The sequence below is a fragment of the Mycteria americana genome, chromosome 14, assembly GCF_035582795.1.
Source record: "Mycteria americana isolate JAX WOST 10 ecotype Jacksonville Zoo and Gardens chromosome 14, USCA_MyAme_1.0, whole genome shotgun sequence".
NCBI lineage: Eukaryota > Metazoa > Chordata > Aves > Ciconiiformes > Ciconiidae > Mycteria > Mycteria americana.
The window spans coordinates 2,357,497-2,384,304 of NC_134378.1; the positions used below are offsets into that span (position 1 = coordinate 2,357,497).

At 45.6% G+C, this 26,808-nt stretch overlaps 2 protein-coding genes across 5 annotated transcripts in view; one reads left to right on the top strand and one right to left on the bottom strand.

Annotated features, from left to right (window-relative positions):
* The first annotated feature begins 848 nt into the window (after positions 1 to 848).
* EIF6 (eukaryotic translation initiation factor 6) lies at positions 849 to 10,108 on the top strand. Its single transcript, XM_075517558.1, has 6 exons — positions 849 to 1,068; positions 1,162 to 1,247; positions 2,179 to 2,354; positions 3,433 to 3,609; positions 4,144 to 4,325; positions 5,522 to 10,108. Exons 1-6 carry the CDS (start codon positions 962 to 964, stop codon positions 5,529 to 5,531), a joined length of 738 nt encoding a protein of 245 aa, XP_075373673.1. The 5' UTR covers positions 849 to 961; the 3' UTR covers positions 5,532 to 10,108.
* A 307-nt stretch (positions 10,109 to 10,415) lies between these two features.
* The window catches only part of MMP24 (matrix metallopeptidase 24), a 49,558-nt gene continuing 33,165 nt past the window's right edge, over positions 10,416 to 26,808 (bottom strand). For all 4 annotated transcript variants that reach the window (XM_075517553.1, XM_075517552.1, XM_075517555.1 and 1 more), the window contains 4 exons: positions 16,749 to 16,963; positions 15,403 to 15,541; positions 14,214 to 14,480; positions 10,416 to 12,919 (listed from right to left, as the gene is read on the bottom strand). In XM_075517553.1, the coding sequence (XP_075373668.1) occupies positions 12,582 to 12,919; positions 14,214 to 14,480; positions 15,403 to 15,541; positions 16,749 to 16,963 (959 nt within the window). In that variant the 3' untranslated portion in view covers positions 10,416 to 12,581. The remainder of the gene's footprint in view (positions 12,920 to 14,213; positions 14,481 to 15,402; positions 15,542 to 16,748; positions 16,964 to 26,808) is intronic.

Consider the following 26,808-nt stretch of genomic DNA (forward strand, 5'->3'; position numbering starts at 1 on the left):
GGGTCCCTCGTGGGGAGCTGAGCACGCCGAGCTTGGCCGGGGCCCCCCTGTGCTGGGCTGTGCCATGCCAGGAGGATGCGGGTGGCGTCTGGGCCCGTGGCTGGCGTCTGCACGCAGCTGACGTTGGCGCTTGCGTGGTGTCTGCACATGGGTGGCATCACCGCAGGGGTGGTGTCTGCACAAAGGTCCCGTCTGAACACAGGTGACAGCTGACACGGGTCATGCCTGGACACGGGTGGCCCCTATACGCGAGTGGCATGCTGAGGCACTCGGGTGGCATGTCTGCACACAGGTGACACGTCTGCAGCTGGGTGCTGTCGTACGCAGGCGGTGTCAGCACGGAGGTGGTGCTCGGGCACGGGTCCCGCCTGGGCAGGGATGCTCTGCACAGGGGCAGCATCTGGGCGTGCATCGTGCCTGCACGATGCTGGTGATGCAGGTGCTGGTGGCCCACGGTGGCGTGTCCAGGCACGCAGACAGCGATGGTGGCATCTTCAGGTACAGGTGGCCTGCGAGGGCACACGGGTGGCCTCAGCCTGTGCTGGTGTATCTGGACGCATGGCGACGTGTCACGGCCCACGGTGACACGGCACAGGCCCGGGTGGCGTGCGGTGCCTGGGGTCGCGCTGCTGTCGCGCAGACCCCGAGGGCTGGCGCCGGGGCAGGTCCCTGCCGGGGCCGGCACAGCCCCACGGGGCTCCCGCTCCGCCCCACGGGGCTCCCGCTCGCCCCCTCGTGGCGGTGGCGGCGGCGGCCAGGGCGGCCGCGCCTCCCGGCCGGTGGCGGCGCTGTCCCCGCCAGGCGCGGCCGGGGCCGCTCTGCCCCGCGCCTGCCGCCCGCCGCCGCCGGAAGCGGAAGCGGCGACGCCGCGTGCGTCCGGCAGAGGCTGCGGTGCCCGTCGCCAGCCCGGCCCGGCCCGGCCCGGCCCGTTCCCGCCGCAGCGCCCGTTCCCGGCCCGGCCATGGCTGTGCGCGCCAGCTTCGAGAACAACAACGAGTTGGGCTGCTTCGCCAAGCTCACCAACGCCTACTGCCTCGTGGCCATCGGCGGCTCCGAGAACTTCTACAGGTGAGGGAGGCCCGAGGGCCGGCCCGGGCGGCCCGGCTGCCGCCGCCTCGGCGAGCCCCGCGGCAGTACCCTAACGGCTCTTTCTCCTTGCAGCGTCTTCGAGGGGGAGCTCTTCGGGACCATCCCTGTGGTGCACGCCTCCATCGCCGGCTGCCGCATCATCGGCAGAATGTGTGTGGGTAGGTGGCGGGGCGGCCCTTCCCCCCGAACTCGAGCCCGGCCAGGCCTCGGGGCGAGAAGAGCCCCGGAGGGGCTCCGGGGGAAGCAGGAAAACCGTCCCGTATTCGGTTGGTGCAGACGGTGACATACCGTGGGTTTAACTGTGACGGGGAGTCCAACAGGCAGCACCCCTCGTCCTCAGAGTTTTTGTTTCAATGCTTCAAGTGTGTGAAGAGAAGGAATGAAAAACTAAAACTCGTCCAATAACAGAGAGCTGGGGTGGTGGGGAGTGTTTGCCTTTCAGGGCTTGAAAATGGGTTAAAGACACGTGTAAGTCTACTTTTTGCTAAACTGGGAGAAGTTTCGTTTTTCTTAAGGTTAACGGTTCAGTGCCACCACTGGAGGGGCAGAGCCCGGGGCGGGGAGAGGCATTAACAAATTTGAAGGTCAAAGAAAAGTCTTTCCTCTGTCTCTGGCTAGTGAGACCCTATTCAGTCAGACGAACTTCTTGCCTGAGTTTTGTTCCCGTGAAAAGAATGTCTTTGTCCATCTTGTTTTACTGCTTTGCCCCAGTAAAGTAATACAAAGAAACAGCATCTGTATGTTTTGTGGGGCAATTGGCATCTATAGGGGAAATTCCTAGTCAAAGTGTTGCACTGAGAACCTTGGGCTTCCTTTAGTTCTGTCGAAAAAGAGAAGTGATTAAAGATAGTGCCATTCACCCATTTCTACTCTGAGATAAGTCTGTGCTTCATCCTGGTTTTCCTGTACCTGTGGTGCTGTGTTATTTTTAAATGGTAACGTTATTTCTCTTGGGCCGAGTTCTGGGCTTGGGAGGAGTGGATAGGGCAAGGGCAATTCAAGCCATTATGTGAACATCAGGAAAGTAGGAAGGCCCGTGGAAACACTCTTTTTTTCTTTTTTTTTTTTCCCCCCCCGGTGTGATTTTAGGAAACAGACATGGACTGTTGGTCCCAAGCAGTACGACAGACCAAGAGCTTCAACATATCCGCAATAGCCTTCCAGATTCTGTACGAATTCAACGAGTAGAAGAGCGTCTCTCAGCACTGGGCAATGTCACTACCTGCAATGACTATGTAGCTCTTGTTCATCCAGATCTTGACAGGGTATATGGATCTATAATGCTTTTAAATTCATGGTGGGTGCATGTGAAATGATTGCCAAGCTGCAGTTTGGGTTTGTAGTTGTTGAGGATTGCTGTATGTAGCACGAGGATCAGAAGATCTATGCTAACAGCTGAGCTAATGTCATGTAGGAGGCTGTGCTGCCTCATGTTTCCTTTCTTCTCGAGAGAGAAGTCTCAAAATTGGATTTTGGACTTCTGACTTCATTTCAGTTGATCTGCCTCTTTTCCTATATTTATCTTTATTTGTGGATGTTGGCCCTGCCCCAAATATAGCATGTGCCCTCTTGTTCAGCATGCTGTAGTGAATGCTCTGTAGAAGGGAAGGAGTGGGATATGGAAGTATATTGTCAGGTACAATTTGCTTCACGTATATAAAATTGAATTAATAAAAAAGTTTGCATGTGCATAATAAAGAGAGCATAAAGAAGAGTTTAGTCAGGACTACAGCAGTAGTTACAAGCTACTGCTGAGTGAGCTGAAGTTTGTAATAGCTGAAAGAGGCCATGGGTGTGGTGGTGTGCATGTTTACAGAGGGGTAAAAGACAAATGGAAGGTTCTTGTATGAAAGTTTAAAATAAGGGCAGAGGAGACAAAGTTGCTGCTACTTTATGTTTGAGGACTGATACCTTAATAGCATTAGAGAGAGGGGTGTTGTGTGGCTACAGGTAGTGAAAGTCCTTACAGGGTTTGCTTTTGGTTTTGTCCCAGTGGTCTGGGACGAAAGAGGACTGGTTCACAGGGAAAGCCCAGAGAACAGGTATTGACACAACTGATGTGCTGCCAACATCCTCCAGAAAGAGGAGAGAAGAGCATTTCTCAGTAAAGGCAAGGTGTTGTGTTTAGTTATAGTGGCCCAGCTCAGTATGCACAGGTAACTGGAAACATCTGGAGAACAGAGGTTGAGTGTTTTATAATGATTGGATTGCAATGGATTGTGAAGGTGTGGGCAGGCTTTCAAAGGGGAGGATCCCAGCTGATGGTTGTGTGCAGGAATAGCTTGACTTCAAACTCTACAGTACTGTTTTGCTGAGGACTTTATTCTCTCTTTCTGTTTGCAGGAGACAGAAGAGATCTTGGCAGATGTACTGAAGGTTGAGGTTTTCAGGCAAACGGTAGCAGATCAGGTGCTGGTAGGAAGTTACTGTGTTTTTAGTAACCAAGGAGGAATTGTGCACCCCAAAACTTCAATTGATGATCAGGATGAACTGTCTTCGTTGCTCCAGGTCCCACTCGTGGTAAGGCATTTGTGGGTTTGTGTTTTCTCCTGCCACTCCCTTCCGACCCAGTTCTCAGTTTTAATGTTTCTACATCTCATAGATGGCTCCTAGATGCTATTTTCTCTGCAGAGCTGTTCCAAGTGGGAGATGAGGAGAAGACTTGAACGGGGCAAGTCTTCTGAGACATTTTCCCTGTCTCTTCTGCGTCTGAATAAGCTGCTTAGCACCTTTAGTTTGCTTCTGAAACGTTGCTCTGCTGGTATTACGCAAGTTGTGCTGATTGATTCATCCGGAATGTGAGATTGTCTGTGGTTTGGCCAAAGGCAGTGTTTAAAAAAATTAAGTAATAAAATCCTGTGCCTGCTCAATTGGTTTTGTGAATTTCACAATTGCTATGCCTTAATGCTTCCTAACAAGTGTTAGATTTTATTTCACTGGATGTCAGCTTTAATCTTTTCAGGAGTGTGAGTTGAAGACTTGTAATAAGGATACGTAACGAAACGTGTTGCTGTCAGCATACCCTCTTAACTCTTGCCACTTTGTTTTTGCTAGGCTGGAACAGTGAATCGTGGCAGCGAGGTCATTGCAGCAGGAATGGTTGTAAATGACTGGTGTGCATTCTGTGGGCTGGATACAACCAGCACTGAGCTCTCCGTCATCGAGAGCATCTTCAGGCTGAATGAAGCTCAGCCAAGTACCATTGCTACCAACATGAGAGATTCCTTGATTGACAGGTAAGGAGGATTCAGATCTGTGTATAATCATGGTCCAAACAGGCACGATTTTACTATGAAACTAGCTGTTTTTACAATTTATTTATCTTTTTTTGTGGTTTTTTTTTTTTTTACTTCCTCTGTCCTTTTGTTGGGTTACTGATAACAGAAGGGTTTGTTTCCTTGTAGCTGACGAGCCTGCTTAGTCCTGTATGGAAAGTGTAAGGGGTTTTGTTGCAGTTATAACATTTTTTGTGAGAAACAGTATCCATTTCAACTTTCAGATACTTTTTTTCTAGCTGTTCGGTGCTTAGCTATTACATGAATGGATTTTTTTAAACAAATCTTGTTTTGAAAGTTAAAATGCCAGTGACTTTGCTTGACACCTTGGCTTTTGATTGTTGTAACCCATAAAATTATTATTTCAAATGTCTGCTACAACCATTTCTGGAGCCAAAAAGACTTTGGAGCTTGTCTGCTGCTGCCTTAAATCTTTTTAGTTTAAGGCTGCTGCCTTTAATTTTTTTTAAGCCTTTTTGTCAAAGGCTTTGTCTAAGTTACCTTTTAATGGGAGGCAGGTTTTCTTGTTTTCTGCCTGGAGTGGTAGTGATATAGGACCTTCCCCATTCATTAATGTATGCACAGTTTTTTACAAAGTTTAGGCATACATATACATGAATGTCCTATGCAAACTCCATTTGGGCTTTCACCTGATTACAACTCCTGTGATCATTGCTGTGGTGCTAGAGGTGTGTTCTTGAGCTACCTAGGCCATTGTAACTTAGTGGCTGAGTTCTGGGTTATCATAAGAATGTATGGGAATGGTTTATGGCATAAGGAAAGAATAAGGAATTCCTCGAATGAAGAACCCTTTGAAAGAGTTCTTTGCTGCCCCTTCACTGTATAAAGGCTGTTCCTGTATAAAGGCTTGATGTCTCTGAGCATAACAGAGCCATAATTAAACTTGCTCTGAGCGTTTGATAACTGCCTAGACCAGGCTGAGTGTACATTTTGCATTTACCAGCTTGACAAGTCTGGCTGTTAGCAGCCGCTAGGTCTGCTTCCCTCTTTTCATAGGCCCTTATGTTCTAGGAAGGGAAATTCCTACTGGGCCTTTGTAGTTGGAGGTTGAGAACTGACTGTACTGGTGTTTTGAAATGCCTTCTGCACTCTCTGGCACTTGTCTGCTAAATTTCCTTTCTGTTTTCTCTTTTTAGCTTGACGTGAGCAGTGTTGGTTCCTACTTTCCAGAAAGCTCCTAAGGAGTGAAGTGTCAAGCTGCACTTTGGATTACAGACTTCTAGACCTTCTGATGTTGTTTCTGCAGGCCTAGCCCAAGGAAGAGGCTACAAACCCAACTTTTTGTAGTGTTTTGTAAACTAAGTGTTATTACAAAACCTGACAAATAACATAAGTTACAAATAAGGAATGCTCTGTATCCCTTGGCTGACATTTTCCAGTTCTTCAGCTGTGCTTTCTGGTTTTGTGATGCTGACTGAGCCCCTCAAATTAGCCCACAATATTTACTCTTGTGGCTCTTGGATATTGATCACTAGAGATTATTTTGCCTTAAATAATGCATCAGTGTTCTGCTGCACAGCAGTATGTTTCAGCACGTGCATGGCACTGCCCTCTCTTTCCACACTCTTGCTAAAGGGTAGTGTTTCTGCTGTAGGTAGACTTAAGAGCCCCTTGTATGTCCAATACCAAAAATATAGTAGTTTATTTGCCACAAAATAATTCAGAAGTCATCACCTGCTCTCTTGCCCTGACTTGCAGCTATTCCCACAGGGGCAGTGATTCTGAAGTGATCAGCTCTGATTAAAACTGGAGTTTCTCAAAGTCAATCCAGGGGCTTCTAACAGCAACAATGCATGACTGCCTCTGGAACAGTGGTATTTGATCTGTTGTCTGCAGATGCTTGGTGGCACATGTGCTGCTTCTGAGGCATCTGCAAGAGAGAGCCTAGAAAAGCATGCTATTGCCAGTGGGCTTAGATTTGTTCTACAGGAGTTAGCCACCTATGCTGGGAAACTGAGAAGTAAATCAAAAAAGATTTAAACCATCTCATCTTGAATTGTCTTGCAGGCAAAGGTTAAGTAACACGGTTCTAACCAGTTACTCCATTTGGTCAGATGTTACAGATTTGGGAACTTGCTAATTAAGAGCTCTGACCTTGTCAGGGAGTGATGATGGCGAAAAGGAGCTGTAGATACTGCTTTCAGGTAGAAGATAGTAATTTGCTTTTAAACAGAGCTGTTGCTCACTGATCTCTCATTTCAGTTGCTTTTCTTCTGCTTGCCCGTTACAGGTGTACTGAAGGCATAGAAATGCCTCCACTTCCCATCCTTAAGGGTATGTGGAAGCTCCTCGCTTGCTTCCACACAGCTGCATTACTCTCAGCTGGGTTCTTTTGAGGAGTGCTGTCCTGAAGGCAGTGTGGGCAGAGCTCTTTTTTGGCCCTGGTGATTCAGGCTTTCTAGAAAATTAAGGACACTTCCATTTTTGTGTTACTGTCTGGATGTTTAGGGAAGGTTTTATATGTTTTGGTTGATTAAAGGTTGCTCCTTAAACTTTTAAATAAAGATTGCCATAGGATCTTCTCTGATCATAGCAGTCCTGCCATCTGCACTGAGCCAGGGGCTGCCATTTCCAGACAGCTCACCTTCCTTCTGCCATTGGGGAAGCCTGTAAGCAGCTTTTAGCTCCTTGCTACTATGGTTAACGATTTTTGGTGTTTATGGTCCCTTTGATATAGCGGACTACCCTTCTTGGCACTGACTCCAGGTCTCCTCCTCTTAGCGTATCTCAGTATTTAGAGTGAGAAGCTGCTTTCCTTTTGCCACCTCACAGGGCTCTGTTCTTAGGTATAAAAGGCAGAAAGTCTGGCTATTGCTATCGGTGTTAGCATGTATTTGTCTGTGAAAAGAGTAAGGCTGACGTTTTCCTCTGCAACCTCTGTAACGCCTTTTTTTCATTCTTGGTGATGGGCAGGAATCCTGGTTTATATTGGTGATCTTGATGTGTGTTACATGTTAAAAATTGCTTAGAGGTAAACAAGAAAAATAATCCAGTCTCTGTGTAATCCAAATCCTTAAATAGGAAAGATACTGGTACAGTGTTGGACGTTGTGATATGCCAAAGAGCATTAGAGACAGGCAGCAGAATGGGGTATTGCTAACTGTGGTGTGGGACCTCTTACAAAAGCTGCATTGAAGCTTGGGAACTGGAAGGTGGCAAATGTGATACCTGTTCTAAGCAAGGGTTTGTGGGAATTCTGAACTAGTAAGATGGACCTATGTAGAAGGAAAACAGAAACTATAATAAAGAATGGAATTAGTAGAAACATGGATACATGATATCATGAGAGAGTATAAACTTGGTGTTTTAATGCAAGTCATCTCTTACAAGACCTGTGAAGTTCTTTATGGAGTTTTGTTGTAATGTTATTTGTATTTCCAAAAGGCATTTGGCAGGTTTTTATGCCAAAGGCTTTTAAGGACTCTGGGTGAGTGATCCCATGTAATGAGAGGGAAGGCCTTTTGCATGCTTGAGGATGGGGGAAAAAGCCAGAGTAAATGGTTAGATTTCCCAGGAGTTTCACAGGGAGCTCTGCTGGGAGCCACAGTGTTCAGCATTATTGTGTCCTGTTTAGGAAAGGCAGCAGATTAGTGCAGGGAAGTTTGCCCATACTGACTTACTCTGACTAGTAAGGATGAAGACTGATGGGTTGATAGAAAGGTAAATTCAGTGCAGCTTAATGTGAAGTGAAACATGCTGTGGTTACGAATCCAAATTTCACACCTGTAGTGATGAACTCTGAGCAGCACAAGAGCAAATTCTTGGCCTGAAGGTACGTATTTGGACAAAGACGTGCTCAGTCTTCAGTAACAGTCAAAAAAGCAGACTGAATATTTGGAGTTAATTAGGAAAAGAAAGCCCAAACAAAGCATCGTTATCTGTAAATCCATGATGCATCTTTATCTCGAGTACTATGTGTAGATTAGATGCAAGTGTTGCACAGTGGTTGCCAGGCTTTTCTGCAAATACGTATTTTTGTGTAATGTGGTGTTCATTAAATTTTGGTTCTTCTGTAAACTAAAAACTCCAAAAGAAGCCAGGGGAAAGGAATGAGATTCTCATGCTATTGGTGATTACTTCCCATGAGAACCTGCCTAGCAGTGTCAGAGCTTGCAGGGCCGTGAGGATGAGATCGTGAGAACAACAGTATGAAACAGTAAGGGAGAAATGACGACTGAGGTGAAGGGTTACAGAATGGTAGAATTACAAGTGGCAGGCCCCTGGCATTACGCAGCTCGAGGCACTTAAAGTGTTGTGCAACACTTGGCAGGCACTTTTTATGTGCTTTATCTCAAAGGCAGCGCTCTCCAGTGGCGATGCCAAAAAAAGGTGTTAAGGAATAGTCAACAAAATCAAGTTGTATGTCCCCAGTGCTGGGTATTGCTACCACGGGTTCTCAGGATTCTTAAAAATGAAATTCCTGTACCATGAAGCTGTGGGTTATCTATTAGCTGTGGGTTATATAGCTGTGGGCTATATGCCACTGCTATATACCACCTTTGCTATCAGGCAGTCGAAGGCAACACGTGACTTCAGGTATTACAAAAGGTTGCAGGAATGATCTGAGGAACTAAAGCTGATTGCAGCTGTGCTGGACAAATAAGTCTGATACTATGAGAAAGGTTGGAATCAAGCCCCGGGATGAGTGTGACAGGATGGAGAAGAGTTATCCAGAGGTTTTGAGGGAGGAATGAGTCTTGCAACTCAAGGTTCAGTGAAGAAGTCATAGGGTATGTAGCCTTGGCTGCCATAGTGCGCTTTAATGTCCAAAAACTTCTGTTAGGATCCTTCGGAGTGGTTTTTAAAAACCTGAGTCCTCATGGTGTGAGATGGGAGATCCCCTTGAGATTTAATGACTAATTATAAGTTAGGAACAACTAATCTCTCGTACAGTGGAGGACTACCTCTGTTCTGGCTGGAGGGATTGTGTATCCCCCAGCACATTTCTAATGTACCTGGAAAAATGAGCCTACTTTACTGGTGATTAAATTATTCGAAGTAGTCAAAACTGGAGGGAAAAAAAAAAACCAAAACCAAAACCAAATGTAGAATGTTGAGTGCAGTATAGCGTATGTAGTGGGCTGCTCGCCGGAGGGGCTGCAATTGCTGCACTCAAGGTAGACATGTGCCAGGACTCCCCTCTGGCTGTACAAATGGCCGGTGCTGCAGGGCGGTGTGTGTCATGCCAGGAGCACACCTAGAAGAGCCTCTTGCTTACGGGATTAGAGTTGACTAAGCACTGCTGTTCCCTGCTCCCCTGTGGTGGCAATATGTCCTGGTGCTGCATTTCTGGGCAGGGACTGGAACATGGCCACCTGTCCATGGAGGTGCTTTAGCCATGCTGATGGGAGGCAGAGCCGAGTCGATTCTCTGCTGATCAGGTGCTGTGTTTCTGTAGCATAATACAGGATCCCAGCAAAGAGCTGAGGTGTGGGAATATTAAGGAACTATCCCTTACACGAATACCGATGTTTGTGCCCGGATCCAGGTCACCCCAGGACTGCACAGGTGCTAATCTTAACAAAAGAGATGATAGTGGGGTCAATGGGCTTGTACTCGGGGAAGCGGGTCAACTGCTCGCCTACCTGCCCCAGCCCCCCCAGTGCCAACACTTGTAAGTGTAGAGGGCTGTTTCTCAGCCCCTTAAGGACCTACACAAATACCTCGCACCCCTGGGAAGCTCAAATACGTAACATCTGCACCAGGAGCCAGTTATGAAACAGTTAGAAAAGACACCAAACTATTTCTCTGGTTCTTTGAAGCAGCAGTTCTTTGAGGAAGGCTGAGTTTTGGCAATACAGGGCAGGCGGCTTGCCTTACTGCAGTGGGGTGCCTGGCTCCGCAAGGCAATACGCAGCTGTCTGAGGAAACTGCTCAGCTTGCTACAGACCCAGGCATTGTGCTGCCTGTACAGCTTCTTACTCAGTATAGGGCTTTGAACAGACCAAAAATCTACCTTTGGGCAGGAGGAAAAAAATACAAACAAAACCAGACATTTCTCTAGGTTGTAACTTTTTTTTTTTTTTTTTTTAATGATGGCTGTTGGAAGTTGCTCAAAGATTTGGGCTGTCACAGTCCCAGAAGAGTTGGCAGCGTACAGATGAGTTCGATGTGCCATGTGGCTGTGGCATTCATAGTGTGCATTCTACCACATATATAGTACACATAGCAACGTACGGAGTAGCATGTGGGGGGGTGTCCAATTAGTATCTCCGATTTCATTTGGTCCTTTGCACTCCTTCACCCATCATAAGACGTTATCACATTTTTTCACTAAAATTCAAAGTTTTGCATCTACTAGCTTCTCATTTTGTAATATGTTTGTAATTTTTTATGTTTAAACACAATAAACAGCTTGGCTATGGAATCAGTTATGAAGGACAAAATACAGTTTGAGACCACGTGTTATGCAGTCCTAGTGGGCTTCACTAGAAGTATCTATTTGCCTATCCTGCTTCACCATAGCAATATTTGAGCACTAGTTAGAAATTCAGAATGCTAACAATCTTTCTGCTTCTTCATTCCTCATCATTGTAGTTAGGAATATTTTTAGCATGTTTGTCATCCTTGGATTTTTTTTCATAGCTGACATTATAAGGCTGTAACTGGACATCCTGTGCATTGCACTTCCATTGCACTGAATGACATTCAGTTATAGGCAGAGGGCTTACGCTGATCACCTATTCCTTATAGTGAGTGTGCAAAGGAGTTCATATGCTTACATGAATGGCACTTCTGTACAGGGCTGGACTTCACCATTACATTGCATTGCGAGAAACTTCTTCCACTCTTATTTAACATGGTAGAAAAATCAGCATCAACAACAAAATGGACTAAGTTTGTGGTTAGGACAAAACATCCTAAAACATTCGCAACTGTAAGAGGGATAAGAAGAAGCTACTGTTGTAGGAAGAGACTTGTGAAAAGTTACTAGCTGAAAGTTCAGATATTTATCTAGCCTTTACCTGATTTTTATGTCTTTGTCAAATGCGGCTAGTGATGAACTCATTCTACTGTGTGGCATGCTTCCTTTGGTCCTTGCCAAATATTTGCCTGTGAAGAAGTGAGCAAAAACAAAAAACAAATTTCAAAGGCATACAATGTTCATAACATCTACAGGGATTGGATTTAGTTTTACAAACAGGCCTAATTCTTACTGTATCTTGACTATTTCAGCAAAATACAATGACGATCTCACTCCAAACAAACATTTCCATTCTCCTGAAACCCAACATACAAATTCCACAATCTAGTTATACATGCCACGTAACAACAATTCATCTTTTCCCAGCATCTTAACAGGGGCAGAGTGCAGTCTACATCTATACACGTTTTTCTGTATATCGGTAACCATTGGTTCATTGTTTCTTGCTGACGGGAGCTCAACACAACATCATATGACATTTAAATATTTCTTTCATGAATGGCTCCCAAAAGAAAAACATGTCTTGCCATGATTACTTTTTTAGACCCAATTACTTTGTCTTCAGATTGTCCCAAACTAGGGCTTGATGGTAACATTATGGTGTCTGGTTGGGTGCTTCTTGAGCTTCTGCTCTGCACTCATTTACCTCTGAGTGCTTAGTGGTTCCTCATGCACTGTACTGAGTGGCAGCGTTGATTAGTTATGAATGTACAAAACATCTGACCAGCAGGTATTGGAAAATTGTATCCAGGTAATCCCTGGATTTTGTAATAAACTAAGAAGATCTTTTAGAATGGTTCAGCATCAGAATGTCTTCTGCTTACGATACTGAATTGTTCCTGTTCATAGATTTCATGATCTTAATTCATTTATGAGACAGCTATTAAAAAAATGGTTCTGTTCAGAGGTGGTTTAGCTACACTGGAGAATGCTGGGTTTAACAGGGAGCACTGGTGCAGGGAACTGAAGGAAGTTTCCCAGGTCAGTTGAAGCCTGTCTTGAAGACTCTGATGTTAGCAGAGTGAGCCTGTGGAGGATGGCACACCAAGACTGACACGCGACTGAGGCATTAAGAAGGAAAGAGGCTCCACACTGCAAGGCTGCCTGTATTTTTTCCAGTTTTTCTGCTTCTTTCAGTCCCAGGCTGTCCAAAACTTGTAGGTCACTGAAGTAGTTTTGTTTGGTAGGCTTTTGAATGCTTTTTTTTTTTCTTTTTTTTTTTGTCCATAGTCCTCATCAGATCAATGAGTGGAAATGTGCAGCGGGCTGTGTCATACCCATTCCTGGACAGGTCTTTTGTAATACACAACATTTTGCTGCACCTCTTTGTTTTTAAACTGGAAGATCGTGTATACCAAGACAAGGATACACAGAGACAAAATGCAAGGGATCACAACTGCAATTGCATTTACAGTGCTAGGCACATCGTTTATTGTCACCATAATATCCACATCATCGTGGGGGAGGCGTCTGTCTTTGCTTCGTTCAACATCCTTCTGGTTACAGCCCATCCAGTCTTTGAGGATTGACCTGGGGTAGCCTGGCTCCACACTCAGCCTCTGGTTATCGAACTTCCAATACTCCTTCCCTTTGTAAAAGTAGGTATAAACTAGGAGACAAAACAGAGAATATTTCTCACCACACCATTTCCAACTTGATAAGCTGTGCTTGTGTGAGGATGTGCAGAGAGCCTGCAAGGTGGGAGGTGGTAGCTGCCTGGGCCAATAAAACACACTCATCCAGGGCATCCCAAAACCATTGAAAAGTGAAGGTGGTTTTCGAGCTAGGATTTAAAGGAGAAGCTATAACCCTGGCTTGTGGGTGCAATGTTGCCCACAGAGCACCATTCCCCTTGGCCAAGACAAGCTGTGAATAAAAAAAAAAAACTTAACTAACTTGAAAGTATGTGTTCTGCAGTGAGTTATTTTTTCCTAAAGCATCTGTAAACATGTGCTCATCGTTACCAAGCAATTAACATAATCTGCAGAATGACAGCGTGTGCCTGGGTGCAATAGTGTTTGGAAGAATACTTAAGGTTTCTGTTCACCCAGCCTGAGGGAGATGCTGAATAAGACGAGTCCTTTTGGCCACAGAATCCAGAAGATTTGGCCTTTGTTAAGGAGCAGTCTTGTCCTGCTGCTAATAAAAGGCTGATGGTTTATGCTACGTGTTGTCTGAAGTACCCCTTGTCTCCCCAAGTGACTCCTTTTCTAATCACTCTCAAGTGATTAGGAAAAAAAAAAAAAGGAGACAGGAACAGTGGTGTCTCCTGCATCTGTCCTCCAGCTTGGCTGGCTCTCACTGCAGTCCTCCAGCCTAGCCCAGCCCTACAGCCCTCATCTCAACACCACAGCCCCAAATTTAAACATGGCCTCAATGGCACAAGCCCCTTCTGTTAGTTCTTTCCCCAACTGGAAGAAGAGGAAGAAATCTTCAAATCGGAGAAAGAAATGTGTTGGAAGGAGCCTCTGGAGGTCCAACTCCCTACTCAGCACATGGCTAACTTCAAAGTACATCAGGCAGGTTGGAGCCTGTAACAGACTGAGCTAGCTACACGCAAGAAACTAGGAGGAAAACGTAAGTTATGGCATCCTCACAATCAGGGCCCAGGAAAACTTGGGTAGGGACTGCTGCAGCAGCAAAACTAGAAAAAGTCCCCTTCCCGTCCCCCAGAGCTGGCATTATGATAATGTGGTTTAGCAGTTGAAGAGGTACATGGGCTGGGATGAGGGTCAGGAAGGATCTCAGACTGCTGGTGCTCGCAGGTGCCAGTGTGACCCTAGGAATTCTGAGACTTGATTCCTGTCTCAGGAAATACTCGAAACACCCCACATCCAAAACCCAGCTCCCAAGGTAAACAAGCTATTGCCGATCTAACAGGCGTAATGACTGCAGATACATACAGCCTTCTTTGCTGATAAAAGCTCCCTGTGGAGCTTGAGGGATTCCTCTCCACACAGTGATGGGCTTTGGGTATCCTGGATCTGTTGCTCTCTTGTCCTCGTTGTACCTCCAGTACCTGTCGCCTTTGAAGAAGTAGGTTTTGCCTACTGGCTCCCAACGCAGAGCTGTGTCGATGCCTTCGCGGGGCAGACAGCTCCCCAGCTCTACCAGACTGTGTGGGTAGCCTGGCTCTGCTGTCACTTCTTTAAAAACCCAGTATTTATCTCCTAGAGATGAATGGGGACACAAACAACAAACAGATTTGCCTAATTAGTAGTTGAATTGATATAAATGTAAAATAGCCACAATGAACCACAGCATGTTGAGGACTTCCAGGCTTAACTGTATTATGTGAAAAAACTGCTCCTCCTCTTCATTTTGAACCTGAAACCTCCTGATTTATTTGCTGCTCCTCAGCTCTTGTTTTGGAAGAGATGTTAAACAACCCTTTCCCATTTACCTTCTCTAGGCCAGTCATGATTTCAAAGACTTCTCTCATACCCTGTCTTTGTCATCCCTCATTCAGGCTGAGGAGTTCCTTGCAGGAGGTCAGCCCATACTTTTTGATCATTTCAGTTGCCTTTCTCTGAGCCTTCTCAAGTTGTAATACAGTTTATTGAGCTGAGCGACTGAAGCTGCAGACATAAATTTGGAAGACCAGGTACTGTGTACGGGGCATGCCGATGCTTTCCAGCCACTCTTCTTGCTTACAACTTGCTCTCAAGTTACAGGATCCTGTTCAGACACTGTCATAGTGCAAGGAGCTAATGTGGGTCCCACCATAAGGTTGGTCGTTTTGTCTTTTTAGGGTACAATTGTCCAGAAATGCGGTTTGGGAGTCCCCTATACCTGGAGAGGACCTAATGCCCTGCTGAAACGTGTTCAAGGAGATAGGCAGGAGACTGACACTCCCTGGGAAATAGGAGCTATTTCTTGTTATCCCAGGGAAGCCAACTTCCACTAATCAATAGTAGCTTTATACAGAGATTGTCCTGGCAAGGCCAGCCCACACTATATTTTAAGGATTAGTGGCTGCTTGAAGTGTCCCCTTGGAAAAGGACACTTTTCCTGTTTTCACCATCTTCATGCCATAAAAGAAGAGTGTGATGTGAGGCAGGTGTGGTAGGCTTGTACTGAAATGTACTGTACCTTTGAAGAAAACGAATTTTCCATCAGACCGCTCATAAGCTGCATCAATCTTTGCGGGGAGGCCTTTCCAGAACTGTTCAATTTGCATGGGATATCCCTCCTGCACTCGGTTGTTGCGCAGACGCCAGAACCAGCGATCCTGAGAAAACCAGAAGCGTCTTCAGATTGGGTATTTTTATCTTGCAGTCAAATCAGGCTGGGTGTCCAGCATCAAGCATTACTAATCCCTGCCTAGGCCCCGTAACCATTAAAGACAGAAGTCCTGGTTCAGATGACAGCTCCAACCCAGCCCAACACTGTCACCAGTGAGGGAAGCGCTTCGCAGGGAAGATGGCAGCCAAAAGGGTGAGAAGTTGATTGCTGGTGCTGTGAAAAAGGGTGGAAAGAAGGAGAGGAAAAAGGAGCAAGGGGAAGCAAGTCCACAGTTATAAGCGTTACGAACTCATTTGTGAGTGACCTCTCTGCGTGTCTCGTCACTGAGGTGTCACACTTGTCCTGGTACAACTGGTGCTCAACTCTCAGACCCCAGGAGAGGCATACAGCCTTAACATTACCTGGTGACTGTGTGAAGCACACAACGTCCAAAGGCACAAAAGAGTTATTAAATATCCCTTTAGAGATGAGATCATTAGTTAAAGCCATAGTGGATGCTCAGCGATGAGTAAGAGCAGGACAGAGCCTGTGAGACTTCTCCCAGATACTGTCCCAGCCTTCAACTATTTTCAGTTCAGGCATTTTCGGCAACTGCTGTGGTTTGTCCGTTTAATGACCTTCAACATATCCCTCTCCACATTCACACCCACTGGGCAGAGGGAAAGCTACAGGTACTTTGGGAATGGGACCATGGATTTCCACATTCAAAGCACTCCAGTGTGGGTTATTGAGCAAAGCCTCTCCTTCCTCCCTGGCTGTAGTTTACAAGCAAGGTTGACTCAAACTCCCTAAGAGCTTCAGGTAGGCTGAGTGCTCCCTGAAGCCCAGGTTTTGATGCATGCCATCTCTGGAGGCAACGAGGCTTAATCCCCGGTTAGGTAATGGTATTGCTTTCTGGCTTTACGTGTGGCTCCTCTCTGAGCTTGATGGTGTCTGAATTCTCTGCCAGTGCATCCAATTCACACTTTGGTGCACAGGCTGCCTGGGCATTTTGTGAATCCCATCAGGCACTGTTTCCAAATATCACAGAGCCAATCTGCTTACATTTCCTTCTAATATTGCTCATTCATCAGCCTCAGAGGAACAGAGCTATTTTCACAGACATTTAAAATCTCACTACCTTATACTTCTATTAATCTTTTCCAGCAATAAAACTAAAGAAAGACTCATGGTTAAGCAGGAATTCTTAATACCTTGAAAACAAACATTTCTCCTCTAAAGAGAGCCACGGTGTTAAAGTTGCCATCACAGATGTTCGGTTTCGTGCCAGGAGGAGATGGCCTATCACCCAGAGGAGGACTAGGAGGTCTTGGCTGTCTCTCATGTTTTCTTTCCGAAGTGGAGTGAATTCTGCGAACAGGAAGAGTTGGTAAAGGCCTGGTTGGCTCCAGGGGCTCAACAGGAGGACCTAGAAGTGAAAAAAAAGAAAATGTTTAGCAAAGTGGACAAGTTTGGATTTTCTGTGCTTCCCTCGCAGGTTTTAAAAGGCAACAGGCTGGATGAATAACATTGCGAGGAATTTACATACTCCTTATGCAGAGCTCATTCCCTAGAAATGGGGAGCAGAACAAGATGCATCCACACATGAAAGATGTCCCAAAACAGATGAGCGATAAGAACTGAAGAAGAGCCAGTATGTTTTTGTAGGTCTTCCCAAGGAGGCTGGAGCTAAAAGGAAGGAGGAGCCACACCAATCACGTTCCCAACTGAAATGAAAGGTAATAACCCTTGAATAGAAATGTTTAGTAGACCATTAAAAAACCACCAACAACAAAAAAACTAGAAAAAAGTTAGGGTGTGAAAACCAATGCTACAATCTAAGGGGAACTGCAGGGGAATTTAGAAATTAGAAAGCAATTACTTTATTACGGTTTAGTCACCAATCTTTGCTTTCAGAACACCATGGGAACTCTGATGAACAGCTGTGATACGGGACCATGCTCTCATTCAAATGATGCCCCCCACAAGCATAGCTCTCCCCTTTGATCCTTACCCAGCTCAGCTTTGAGATCTGACAAGGCTGCAGGAATGTAAAGAGTTCTAAAAATACAAGTGACTTAGACTTGGAGCAGAGGTCTGCTTTTAAACTGACTCTACCATAGGACGATTTCATTAACAGTTAATGATAAAATCTGGACCAAATCTAATTAAGAGAGTCATAGATTTCTTGTTGCTTCTCAGAGAAGACCACAAATTAGTATGACAATAAGAGAAGGCTACTAGAAGCAAGAGATTTTGGCAAGTTTTATATCTGATGTAATCAAATGGGATTTGATTGTTTATTTGCATGGATTACGGTTTCAATCTCTTTCTGAACAGTGCTTTTGAAGGGGCTACATAGAGAGATTGCAGGACAAACCTCCACTCGTGGGCAGAATGGGGGCTGACTTTCATGGTTGCTATATCAGTCTCACTGTTTTAGGGGTTCACACCATCTGGTGTTACGGAACACCTGCCCTGGACAAGGCTCATCCTCACAGGCTGAGAGAGAGCTACCCCGTTGTGGGCCACTGCCTTGCCCATACCCAGAGAAGGAATTTACAAGTAAGGATTTAGATACCCATGGGGGCTACGCACCTGTGGGATTACAAGAGGACTTTTGCAGATAAACATTTTGAACTACGCTGCCTAAAATGATGGCTAGGTGCCCAAGTCCCCATGCCAACTTAAGCTCTTCTTAAATGTTATATTTTCAAAGGGTTCCTAAAATGAATGAGTGCTTAACACGTCCTGGAGGGGTGATTGTGTTAGTGAAAATCATCACAGCTAGTGACAAAGAGGTCATCACAGAAAGCCATCATATTTAATTGTTATTAAGGTTGTAGTGGTAAGTATTGTGTGTGTAGGTTTCATGGATATTACCATGAAGTTCAGAGTACCTTAGTTCAGAGTACTAAGAGGTTCAGAAAGTACCACTTAGATAAGAGAGTCCAACTTCCTGCAGTGCCAGGCCAGAAACCTCCACCTGCGAGTCCTGCGATGAGCCTAGTGTTTCTGGTGCAGCTACAGCACATTTTCCAGATTTCAAGCCATAGAAAATCCTCTGTAATGCACAGCGCATTGTTCCAATGATTAGGCCCTGTCACTGCTAAAGTCTGTGTCTTACCTATTGTCTCAGTTTTTGCAGCTTTATTTTTTTTCTTAGCTCTAATGTCTCAACATTTAATCATTTACAGATCTTGATGAGGATGCTTTTTAAATTCTCCTTAATGAGCTAAATAGAGCAGTTCCTTCTGTCTGTTGCTGCAATGTCTTTTGGTTTTAAGATCTTGAGACTTACTCTCATAGCTCTTTTCTAAAGCTTTTCAAATGGATCATTATATTTCTTCAAGGTGACTTGTCCTCATAATGTGTTATTTTGTGCCATATGCAATTTTTATTAGCAACTATTTTTATTTACTTTTATTCCGGAACTTTAATAAAAGACATCAAATATTGCTCACAGAAATCCTTTACATGAGGATTCTCTGTTGATAATTATGCTTGGAAAGCTGTGTACATGAAACGGATAAAAATATTGTACTGATACTGTGTATTTCTCATCCCCCTCCATTCTCAGCTGTTCAGCGCCCAGTATCTTAGCAGACCATAACATTCTTTTAAGTAAAATTCCCAAACTGTGTACTGCTCCTGCTAGCAATCTGTGAATTTTCCCCAAGTGGTATGCAGCAGAGGTCTCCAGCATTGCCTGTCACAGGAGCAACAGGGTTGGACCCCCCTGTTAGCCAGGCAATATGGGTGCAGCTACACTAGTGTTTCAGTTCAGCTCAGGAGCGTGCTTTTGAAGAGATGCTCTGTCATTTGCGATTTCTGTGCTTTGATTCACACTGAAGTTCATGAAACGCGTTCTTTTTGGACAAAGCTAAACTTGAAGATGCACTTCTGGAGCGCATCTAGGATACTGCAGCTGTAAACAGGCATCACAGGGCACAGCTAGAGCTAATCCACAATAACCATCCCCCTTCCCTGAAATGCATACAGCGAGGGTGTCAAGGGCTCAGCACTCTATTTACTTAACATCATCCCTAAATACTGCTCTATCTACAGATGTGCTACTATTATTCTTGCTAGCAGCCGTAGACATTGTTTGCTAATACAGCCATAAGGAACTTATGGTGTACTTGTGGTGTACACCCACTTGTGGGTGTACTTGTACTTGTGGCACCCACTTGTGGTGTGAGGCACATGGGCTGTGCAAAGGCATCTCCTCCAACAAGTGGCATGCTAGCTGGCACTTCTGGTTCAGGCTGGAAAGCTCATGGAGGTAGGATTGAGTTGGTACAGTGGGATATGCTGCAGAGGAAGGGATGGGAATGGGGAAAGAGATCCCAGACAGATCTTACACAAAGAAAGCCAGGGTTCTGGTTTGTGCAGATGGGACGTGGGAGCACAGTGTTCAGCTCCTGCTTTGGTGAATTAAAGGAGCAGGAAAGCAGTAATCTGTTTTGGCTGCCAAAAATGGCACTTGGTGCCAGTTATAGTACCTGAATAAATTAAGTTTGAAAACCAGCAATTTACGTGCTTGGTGAAGACAGGAAATTTAGAAAAGGTAAGTCTTGACTGGGACCTAAGCAAGGAAACAATAAGCAGTGACTTAGTGCACACTGCAGGTCTCATTAAACAGCAGTGTGATCCTTTTGCTCTTGTGCTGCCATTCACATGGCTTTGAGTGGATGTGTTTTGTAAATAACATTGAAAAAACTCTAATGCATGTCCTACCTTATAGGATTCCCCTGCCAACGGACTGATACAAGGATCATCTTTCTAAAGGAGACTATAGCATGCTGCTACAGAAGCACAAGAGAGGTGTAGTTGTTCGTTCCCTCCCCTTTGCAAGAGGCTAACGCTGCTGCGCACTGACCAAATCAGAGGTGCATCGCTGTTGCTGTATATGGATCAGAAAAGCCTCTTTGGTGGTCAGTTTAATTCATACAGTGGAGCAATATCATCAGACAGCTATTTGGTAGTTTGCAGAAGACCGCCACCAGTTCCAGCACAGGAGAGATCCCTGTGTTGTGAGAGGCAGCTAGAAGCAAATTCACAACATGACTGTAAGGAGGACTCCAAGGAGCCCTCTTGCCTTTAAACAGGGTGAGATGTGTAGCAATCTGCAATGCAGAGAGGCACACCTGCTATCAGAGGGAATTGTCTGGGAGGGACCCAAGAACTGACTGTATGTTATGTATTCAAACTGCCTGCTGGAAAGATACAGAGTGCGAAAGGGAGTGATTGCCAAGTCAGGGCGGTTCTGCTTCTCAGACACAGCAAATGGATAGAGATACTCAAATCCACAGCAGTTCTGGATTTCCAGAAACAAGAAGCCAAAAACTCCACACTTTGAGAGGAGAAGAGAGCAAGAATAGAGTTTTATAGAGCAGACCATGAGCAGTAGGATCATGACATTAATTTTTTCCCCCTCTCTTTTAAAGGAAAAAAGGGTGAGACAGGAGTAATATCCAAAGAAAATTATGATGAATGGGTCTGATGGGTCACAAAGACACATAGAATCTGATAGTAAGGTGCAGAATAGGCAATATAGTATTGTGGTCATATGCTAGAAATTTAACATCTCATGCACGATTGGAGTTATTAAAGATTCACTCTCTTCACAAGTGAGGACCACTCATATACCAGGTTAAAGCCTGCCCTGCCCCTGCTGCAAGGACAGTAGTCATGTTCAACTCGCTCACGTTCAACTTAAGTGCCCAAAGTCTGTCGCAGTCTTCTGTAGAGAACAGGAAAGTTAAAATAGCACCTGCAACCCAGGGGACTGATGTAAAGTTTTTAATTAGCCCTAAGGTGCCACCGAAACAGAATGCAGTAAACTTGCAAGGCAGAAGCAGTTGTACACACGGCGGTTAGGATGGTACAAATCAGCAATGATTCAGGTGAACCAGAGATTTGCATTAACTGAAACATTTGCTAGCGCAGTGGAAAGAGATCACAAGTCAGGACCAACAACGGCAGCTGGGCCACCGTACGTACTCACTGCTTGCAATGGCCAAACTAGTGCTGGCGTATTGCTCTGAAGGAGGTACCCAGCACTGACAAGGCTTCCCACACATTTTGCAGCTGGTACTGCAACTTGCTTGGATGCAGACTTTGTCATTTCACTTAAAATATTCCTCCTACTGTCCTTCCCTGCCAGCCATGGATTTCTCCTTGCTATCTTTCACTTCTCTTCCTGTTTTTATGCATTCTGGGCCTTCTAATTTACCCTGATTGGAGTCTTGTCTCCTCTTGTGGCTATACAGATTGCATTTTTATTTTTAACTGCTGCCTTGGCTTTGTCACTGAGTGAGGGTGGACTCACAGCTAAAGGTGGAAGGTAATCCTACAGTTATGCACATGCAAAGAGCAGAGGAGCATACATACAACATGAAAATCCTCAGGTCCAAGTGCTAGGCAGGCAGAATTTGGTCTACAGTTAGGGGCATGGAAAGCAGAAGCACAGCCTGTCCCTTGCTGAAGAAAGATGCTATCTTGTAAGCCCTAAGCCACTTCAGAGCACAACCTGGCATGAAAGCAGAATGAATAGACCCTCTATAGTTTGCCAGTCATTACTACCTCCAGAATCTCATCACAGTAACCTGCCTCCAAAACAGATGGCTAAAGGCAGGATATAACAGGTTTATCAGCAGCAGAGATGACCATGTGAACAAAGAGTTACTTAAGAGATGCTGGCACCTTGGTATTTATTACAGGAACCAATTACACCCACCACTGATGTAACTAACCAGGCAGTATCGCACACAAATCACAGCCTCTATCACTATGTTTCCAAGCAACTTCAGAGAATCAGTCAGAGCAAATCTCATTGAGAGAAAAGTTAAGTGACAGAGGCTATTGCACGGTTCTGCAATTGGGCCTGAACCCAGTCACCTAGTTATTGCGTGTGATCCCAGCACCAGAGCCAAACCCACCCCCGGGGCTGAACCTGCAGCCACTTCCACACAGGAAGCAGGTAAGAAACCTCCCAGAGCTGGAAACTCTACGTTCTGAAGGGAAGCAAGTTGCTGGGACTTTACAGACACTGTGTGGAGAAGAAGACTTTCTTCCTCTCTATTACAACCAAGGCAAAGGATGTCAGAAAGCTTTTGGGTCACAGCAGATCACCTTCAGGTGTGACTTCCGCCACTGGCACTTAGCCTCCTCCCTTCATGCTTCCTCTGTCGCAGACCATCTGAATACCAAGGTGACCTGTGAAGATAACACAGAGAGAGGAGGCATTTAGGAGCCACTGTGTCGATAGTTGAGGACAAAATATAATTGTACTGTCCTCCTGGCTATTGACAGAGTGTTCCCTCAACTGCACAACACCTGCCTGGAGGCTCAGCATCTTGCACGGCTCAGCATCCGTCACAGCCAGCTCTGCGCGAGCCAGGCGGCTCTCCAGGCTTGCCAGTGCAGAGGACGCCCTTTGTTTCAGATCAGGGGAGATAATGATCCACCTGCAAACAAAGGCCTGTCTTTATCTTCTTAATATTCACTCCAAGAATAAAACTATCATCCAGACAGGCAGTTACGCTTTTGAATAACATACAGGGGGTTTTTTGGTTGTAAAAAGCTGAGCTGCCTGCATGTTTCCGCAGGACTGTACCAGCTGTCCAGGTACACAGGAAAGGCTCCTCAGTTTCAAATCAAAATGTATGATCCAAATGAGCCAGGGAGAGCGAGAGAAACCCACCTGGCTGCTCTGCAGACTCCAGGGCAGTGGAGAGAGGTCCCTGTTCATATTAAATGAGCTAGCTGCCAACAAGCTATCTCAGGGATGAGAGACGGTCCATCCACAACAGCTCAGAGCTCAGGAAGGACTCATTTCCCTTGCTCACTTGGTAAACCTGTCCACAAAGCACTTTGCACTTCTGGGGTTAGACTTCAGCAGTGAAGTGAATTAGCTATTTCAGTTAGTTTGGGTATCCTTGCCACAGTGCACTATAGTCTGCAGAACAAGCCCCAGCACCCAGAGCGTAGCCAATGGCTGGGCAGTTGAAGCCCTCATGATCATCACTGGGTGGCAGGAAGTTTCCTGAGCCCTTCTTGCATAGATGTTCTCCTCCAAATGACCAACTACCACCCAGGTGAAAGAGCATTCACCTGGAAGACAAGCGTCCATGGCTGAAATCCTTGCTCTAAGCCAAAGGGAATGCTCTCCTGGGCTCTGTAATGAGGCGATTCACCTTGTGCTTGGGTTCTCTGTTTTGGGTGCAAGAAAACTGGGTCCAAAATTCCCAGGCTTCGGCAGGCAAATGATGAGAGTTTGGGGCTCTGCAAGATACTCCAGCTGTGGTGCTTGCAGCCCAGTTCCCCTCTGGAAAAACTTTAAGACACCTGACATCTGCTCCACTGCAAAACAGAACATTTTTTTATACTCAGAAAGACCTGGAGGATGAGAGAAGTATTTCATGCCCAGCCATAACATAAAGCAGTGTTTCTCCATCAGCTGAGAAAACCTTCCAAGAGAGGTGGGGTCTCTCTCAGCTCCCCCTTCGTCAGGAGGCAGCTGATCAGCTCCCTCCCCTCACACCCAACCCGTGAAGCTCCAGGGCTGATGTGGGCACAGGTGAGTCCCTGTGCTGTGGCAAAGTCCTCCAGGTGTCAGGTGGACCCCAGGGACAGCACCAGGAACCAGGCGGTTACTCCCTGCCTGTTTTTCAGAGGAATGGGAATGGAGACCTGGCATACGGCAGGTGAGACTCAGTGGATACACCAGAGGTGGAGTCTGGTATTTCCTGCTGAGCCCAGCAGAGTCTCTGGACAGGAGGAAAGGTGCAAATGAAGGGATGCAACGTAGAGAGGGAGTCTGGTATCTCTGCAACATGCCAGAGATGCGGCTCCAGGGCAGATCCCTCCAGCTCTCTTATTCCCACGCATTTTCCTTCCCCTGCCCTCCTACGAGCACAGCACCATGGGGCATGGATCCAAAAGTCCCAGGTCTTGCAGCTACTATAGATAAGGTCTTGGATGTTACTCTATTCTCTCCCCACGTTCAAGAGGATATTAACAGAAAACAGTCCTATGCCTAATGTTTCCAGGTCCTGGACGACAGCAAAGCTTGCTCTGATGGTCCCACTCACAACGCAGTGTCACCACGTGGAGCATTTCGCATCAGGTCTTTCTGCTGTTTCATCACAAGCCATCTCACACATACATGTAGGTTACAAGGATCTGGGATTGCTCTATGGGCCGCCATTAGGAAAAGGTGAGGGAGATTATGAAACCTGTGCTTGCTGCACAGGAGTAATGAGGCCGGCAGAAGGTGCTATTTGCTCATGGACACGATGCCCTGCTGATCCCCTGTTCCTGGATGTCAGAGCTGGTGTTCTCTAGTTCTTTGGCCAGGGGCTGGTGTGGTTTCATGACCACCCTGGATCTCAGCCCTCATGGGATGCAGCATGTACACTGACTGGGAGCTTTTCTCTTCAGCTGCAGAAAAGACGTGTGAGGTTGACACATCCTCAGTGAGATTTGGGAGGATCCAGATCCCTGAGCTTGTCTCCAGGCTTAATGATTTGGTCTATCTTTGGTCTATCTATTAGGAGACCTTTCCTTTGTGACCTTAGGCTTTGAAAGGACCTTAGGCTTTGTAATGGCCTGGTTTATCAGCTCCAAGCATCCGTGTGGACATGAGTTTTTCCTGCACGTCATGTCAACCCCTCTGTTCCCCAGGCATAGTGTCAGAAGTCACTCCTAACATGAGAAGCTGCTTCACAGCCACTGCAAAAGGGTGCTTGGAGCAGGACGTGAAGAACAGGAGAACCAGTGCTGAAGGATGATCAGTTCAGGCTCTGTGATAAGGCCATGGCTGAGCATGTCTCCTCTCTCCATCTGCACTGTAGCTACAGGCAGCCTTGACTTCAAGACTAGCAAAATTAAAAGAGGCAGTCAACAGGATACCCAGGGGACCTACATAAAGGTATTATTTCCAGTTTAATTCCCTCCTGGGCATGTCAATAGTGACATGAGCACATAAGTACAGTGGGAGATATCCTTCTGAAAAAGACATGTAAAGAACAGTCATGATATTTCTCTCATTTTGTCAAGGAACATGCTACAGGAAGCACCTATCAGAAGATGGAAATACTGCTGACTTGTCTTACAGTCTACTCTGTCACACACGGTGAGCTGCTGGCCTTTTCATCATTAGCTCATAACTGGAAATAACATTTTAAACATTGACCTTATCCTAACCAGCATGAAGCACAAACAAGAGTTCACATCACCTACTGTCTCTTTAGGTCAGTTTTGAAATAAATCCAGAAGCAAATAACTTAATAATTCAACAAATCATTGTATAACAGGTTTAGACATATTTCTTTTCTAATGGATAAACACAGATACAACATAAAAATACATTTGAAATGCACCATTCTCAAGAGACAAAATGGACTTAAGCTTTAGTAGAGCCTCTGTTCTTTGTTCTAGCAACTTCAGTGGAATGAAAAACTAGAAGTTTTAACTGAATTTATTTTTAAAAAAGATTCTACAGACAAGGCAGTGGCTCTGGCTCTATGACTTCTTTTGCATAGTAGGTTCCTAAATAATAAGTATTGAGCACATGCTGCTGCACTGTAGAGAATGTCACAGCAGCAAGAAAGCAGGAGGTTTTGATTTTTGGACAGGTGCTCTGGTAGATGGGCTTTTGGCATTCCCTAGGCACAACGAAGCAGATTGGCACTGTGGAAATAAAACACATCAGTTGAATGTTCTGCTGAAGCTACAAGAAGGATATTTCAGCAGCCCCTTCTCAGTTGTAAGAAGCTCAGAGGCAAGGATCTGTTCTCATATCTCCAGTTCCAGGGAGAAACATAACCTGCATTTTCCATCTTTTCTTTGTGTCTACTTTTAAACTAAACTTTAGTTTTTGGACCATAGCTCTGTGCTAAGGGCTGAAATCTCTACCTGGGGAATCAAAGCTCCTACTGCAGAAGCTGCTCCTTCTTCTCCCCGCAGTACTAGATATCTCTACAACCACCAACACTGTCCCCAACCCACTACCTGCACCAGTAATTCATTCATACTGCTTTTTTCAAGCTGAGTTAAAATTTTAAGCATATTATAGTGCATACAGAGAATCTTAACACAGTATGTGGCTGAAGTTTAATGTCACTACATAAGTGAAAAGTGGAAGCGTAGTGGTGCTGCTGCCAAGCCGTAGGCAGTACAGTACTGAGCTCTCTGCTCTGTCATAGCTGTGCACAAGATGCCGTGCAGTGCTCTCGCAAATTGTCAGGGCCCTGAGGACACTAATAG

Excerpts from the sequence above, each read along its gene's own strand:
- EIF6 (XM_075517558.1), top strand. The coding sequence starts at position 962 with ATGGCTGTGCGCGCCAGCTTCGAGAACAACAACGAGTTGGGCTGCTTC. Across the intron at positions 1,248-2,178 it reads CATCGGCAGAATGTGTGTGG|GAAACAGACATGGACTGTTG; the intron begins GTAGGTGGCGGG and ends GTGTGATTTTAG. Across the intron at positions 3,610-4,143 it reads TGCTCCAGGTCCCACTCGTG|GCTGGAACAGTGAATCGTGG; the intron begins GTAAGGCATTTG and ends TGTTTTTGCTAG.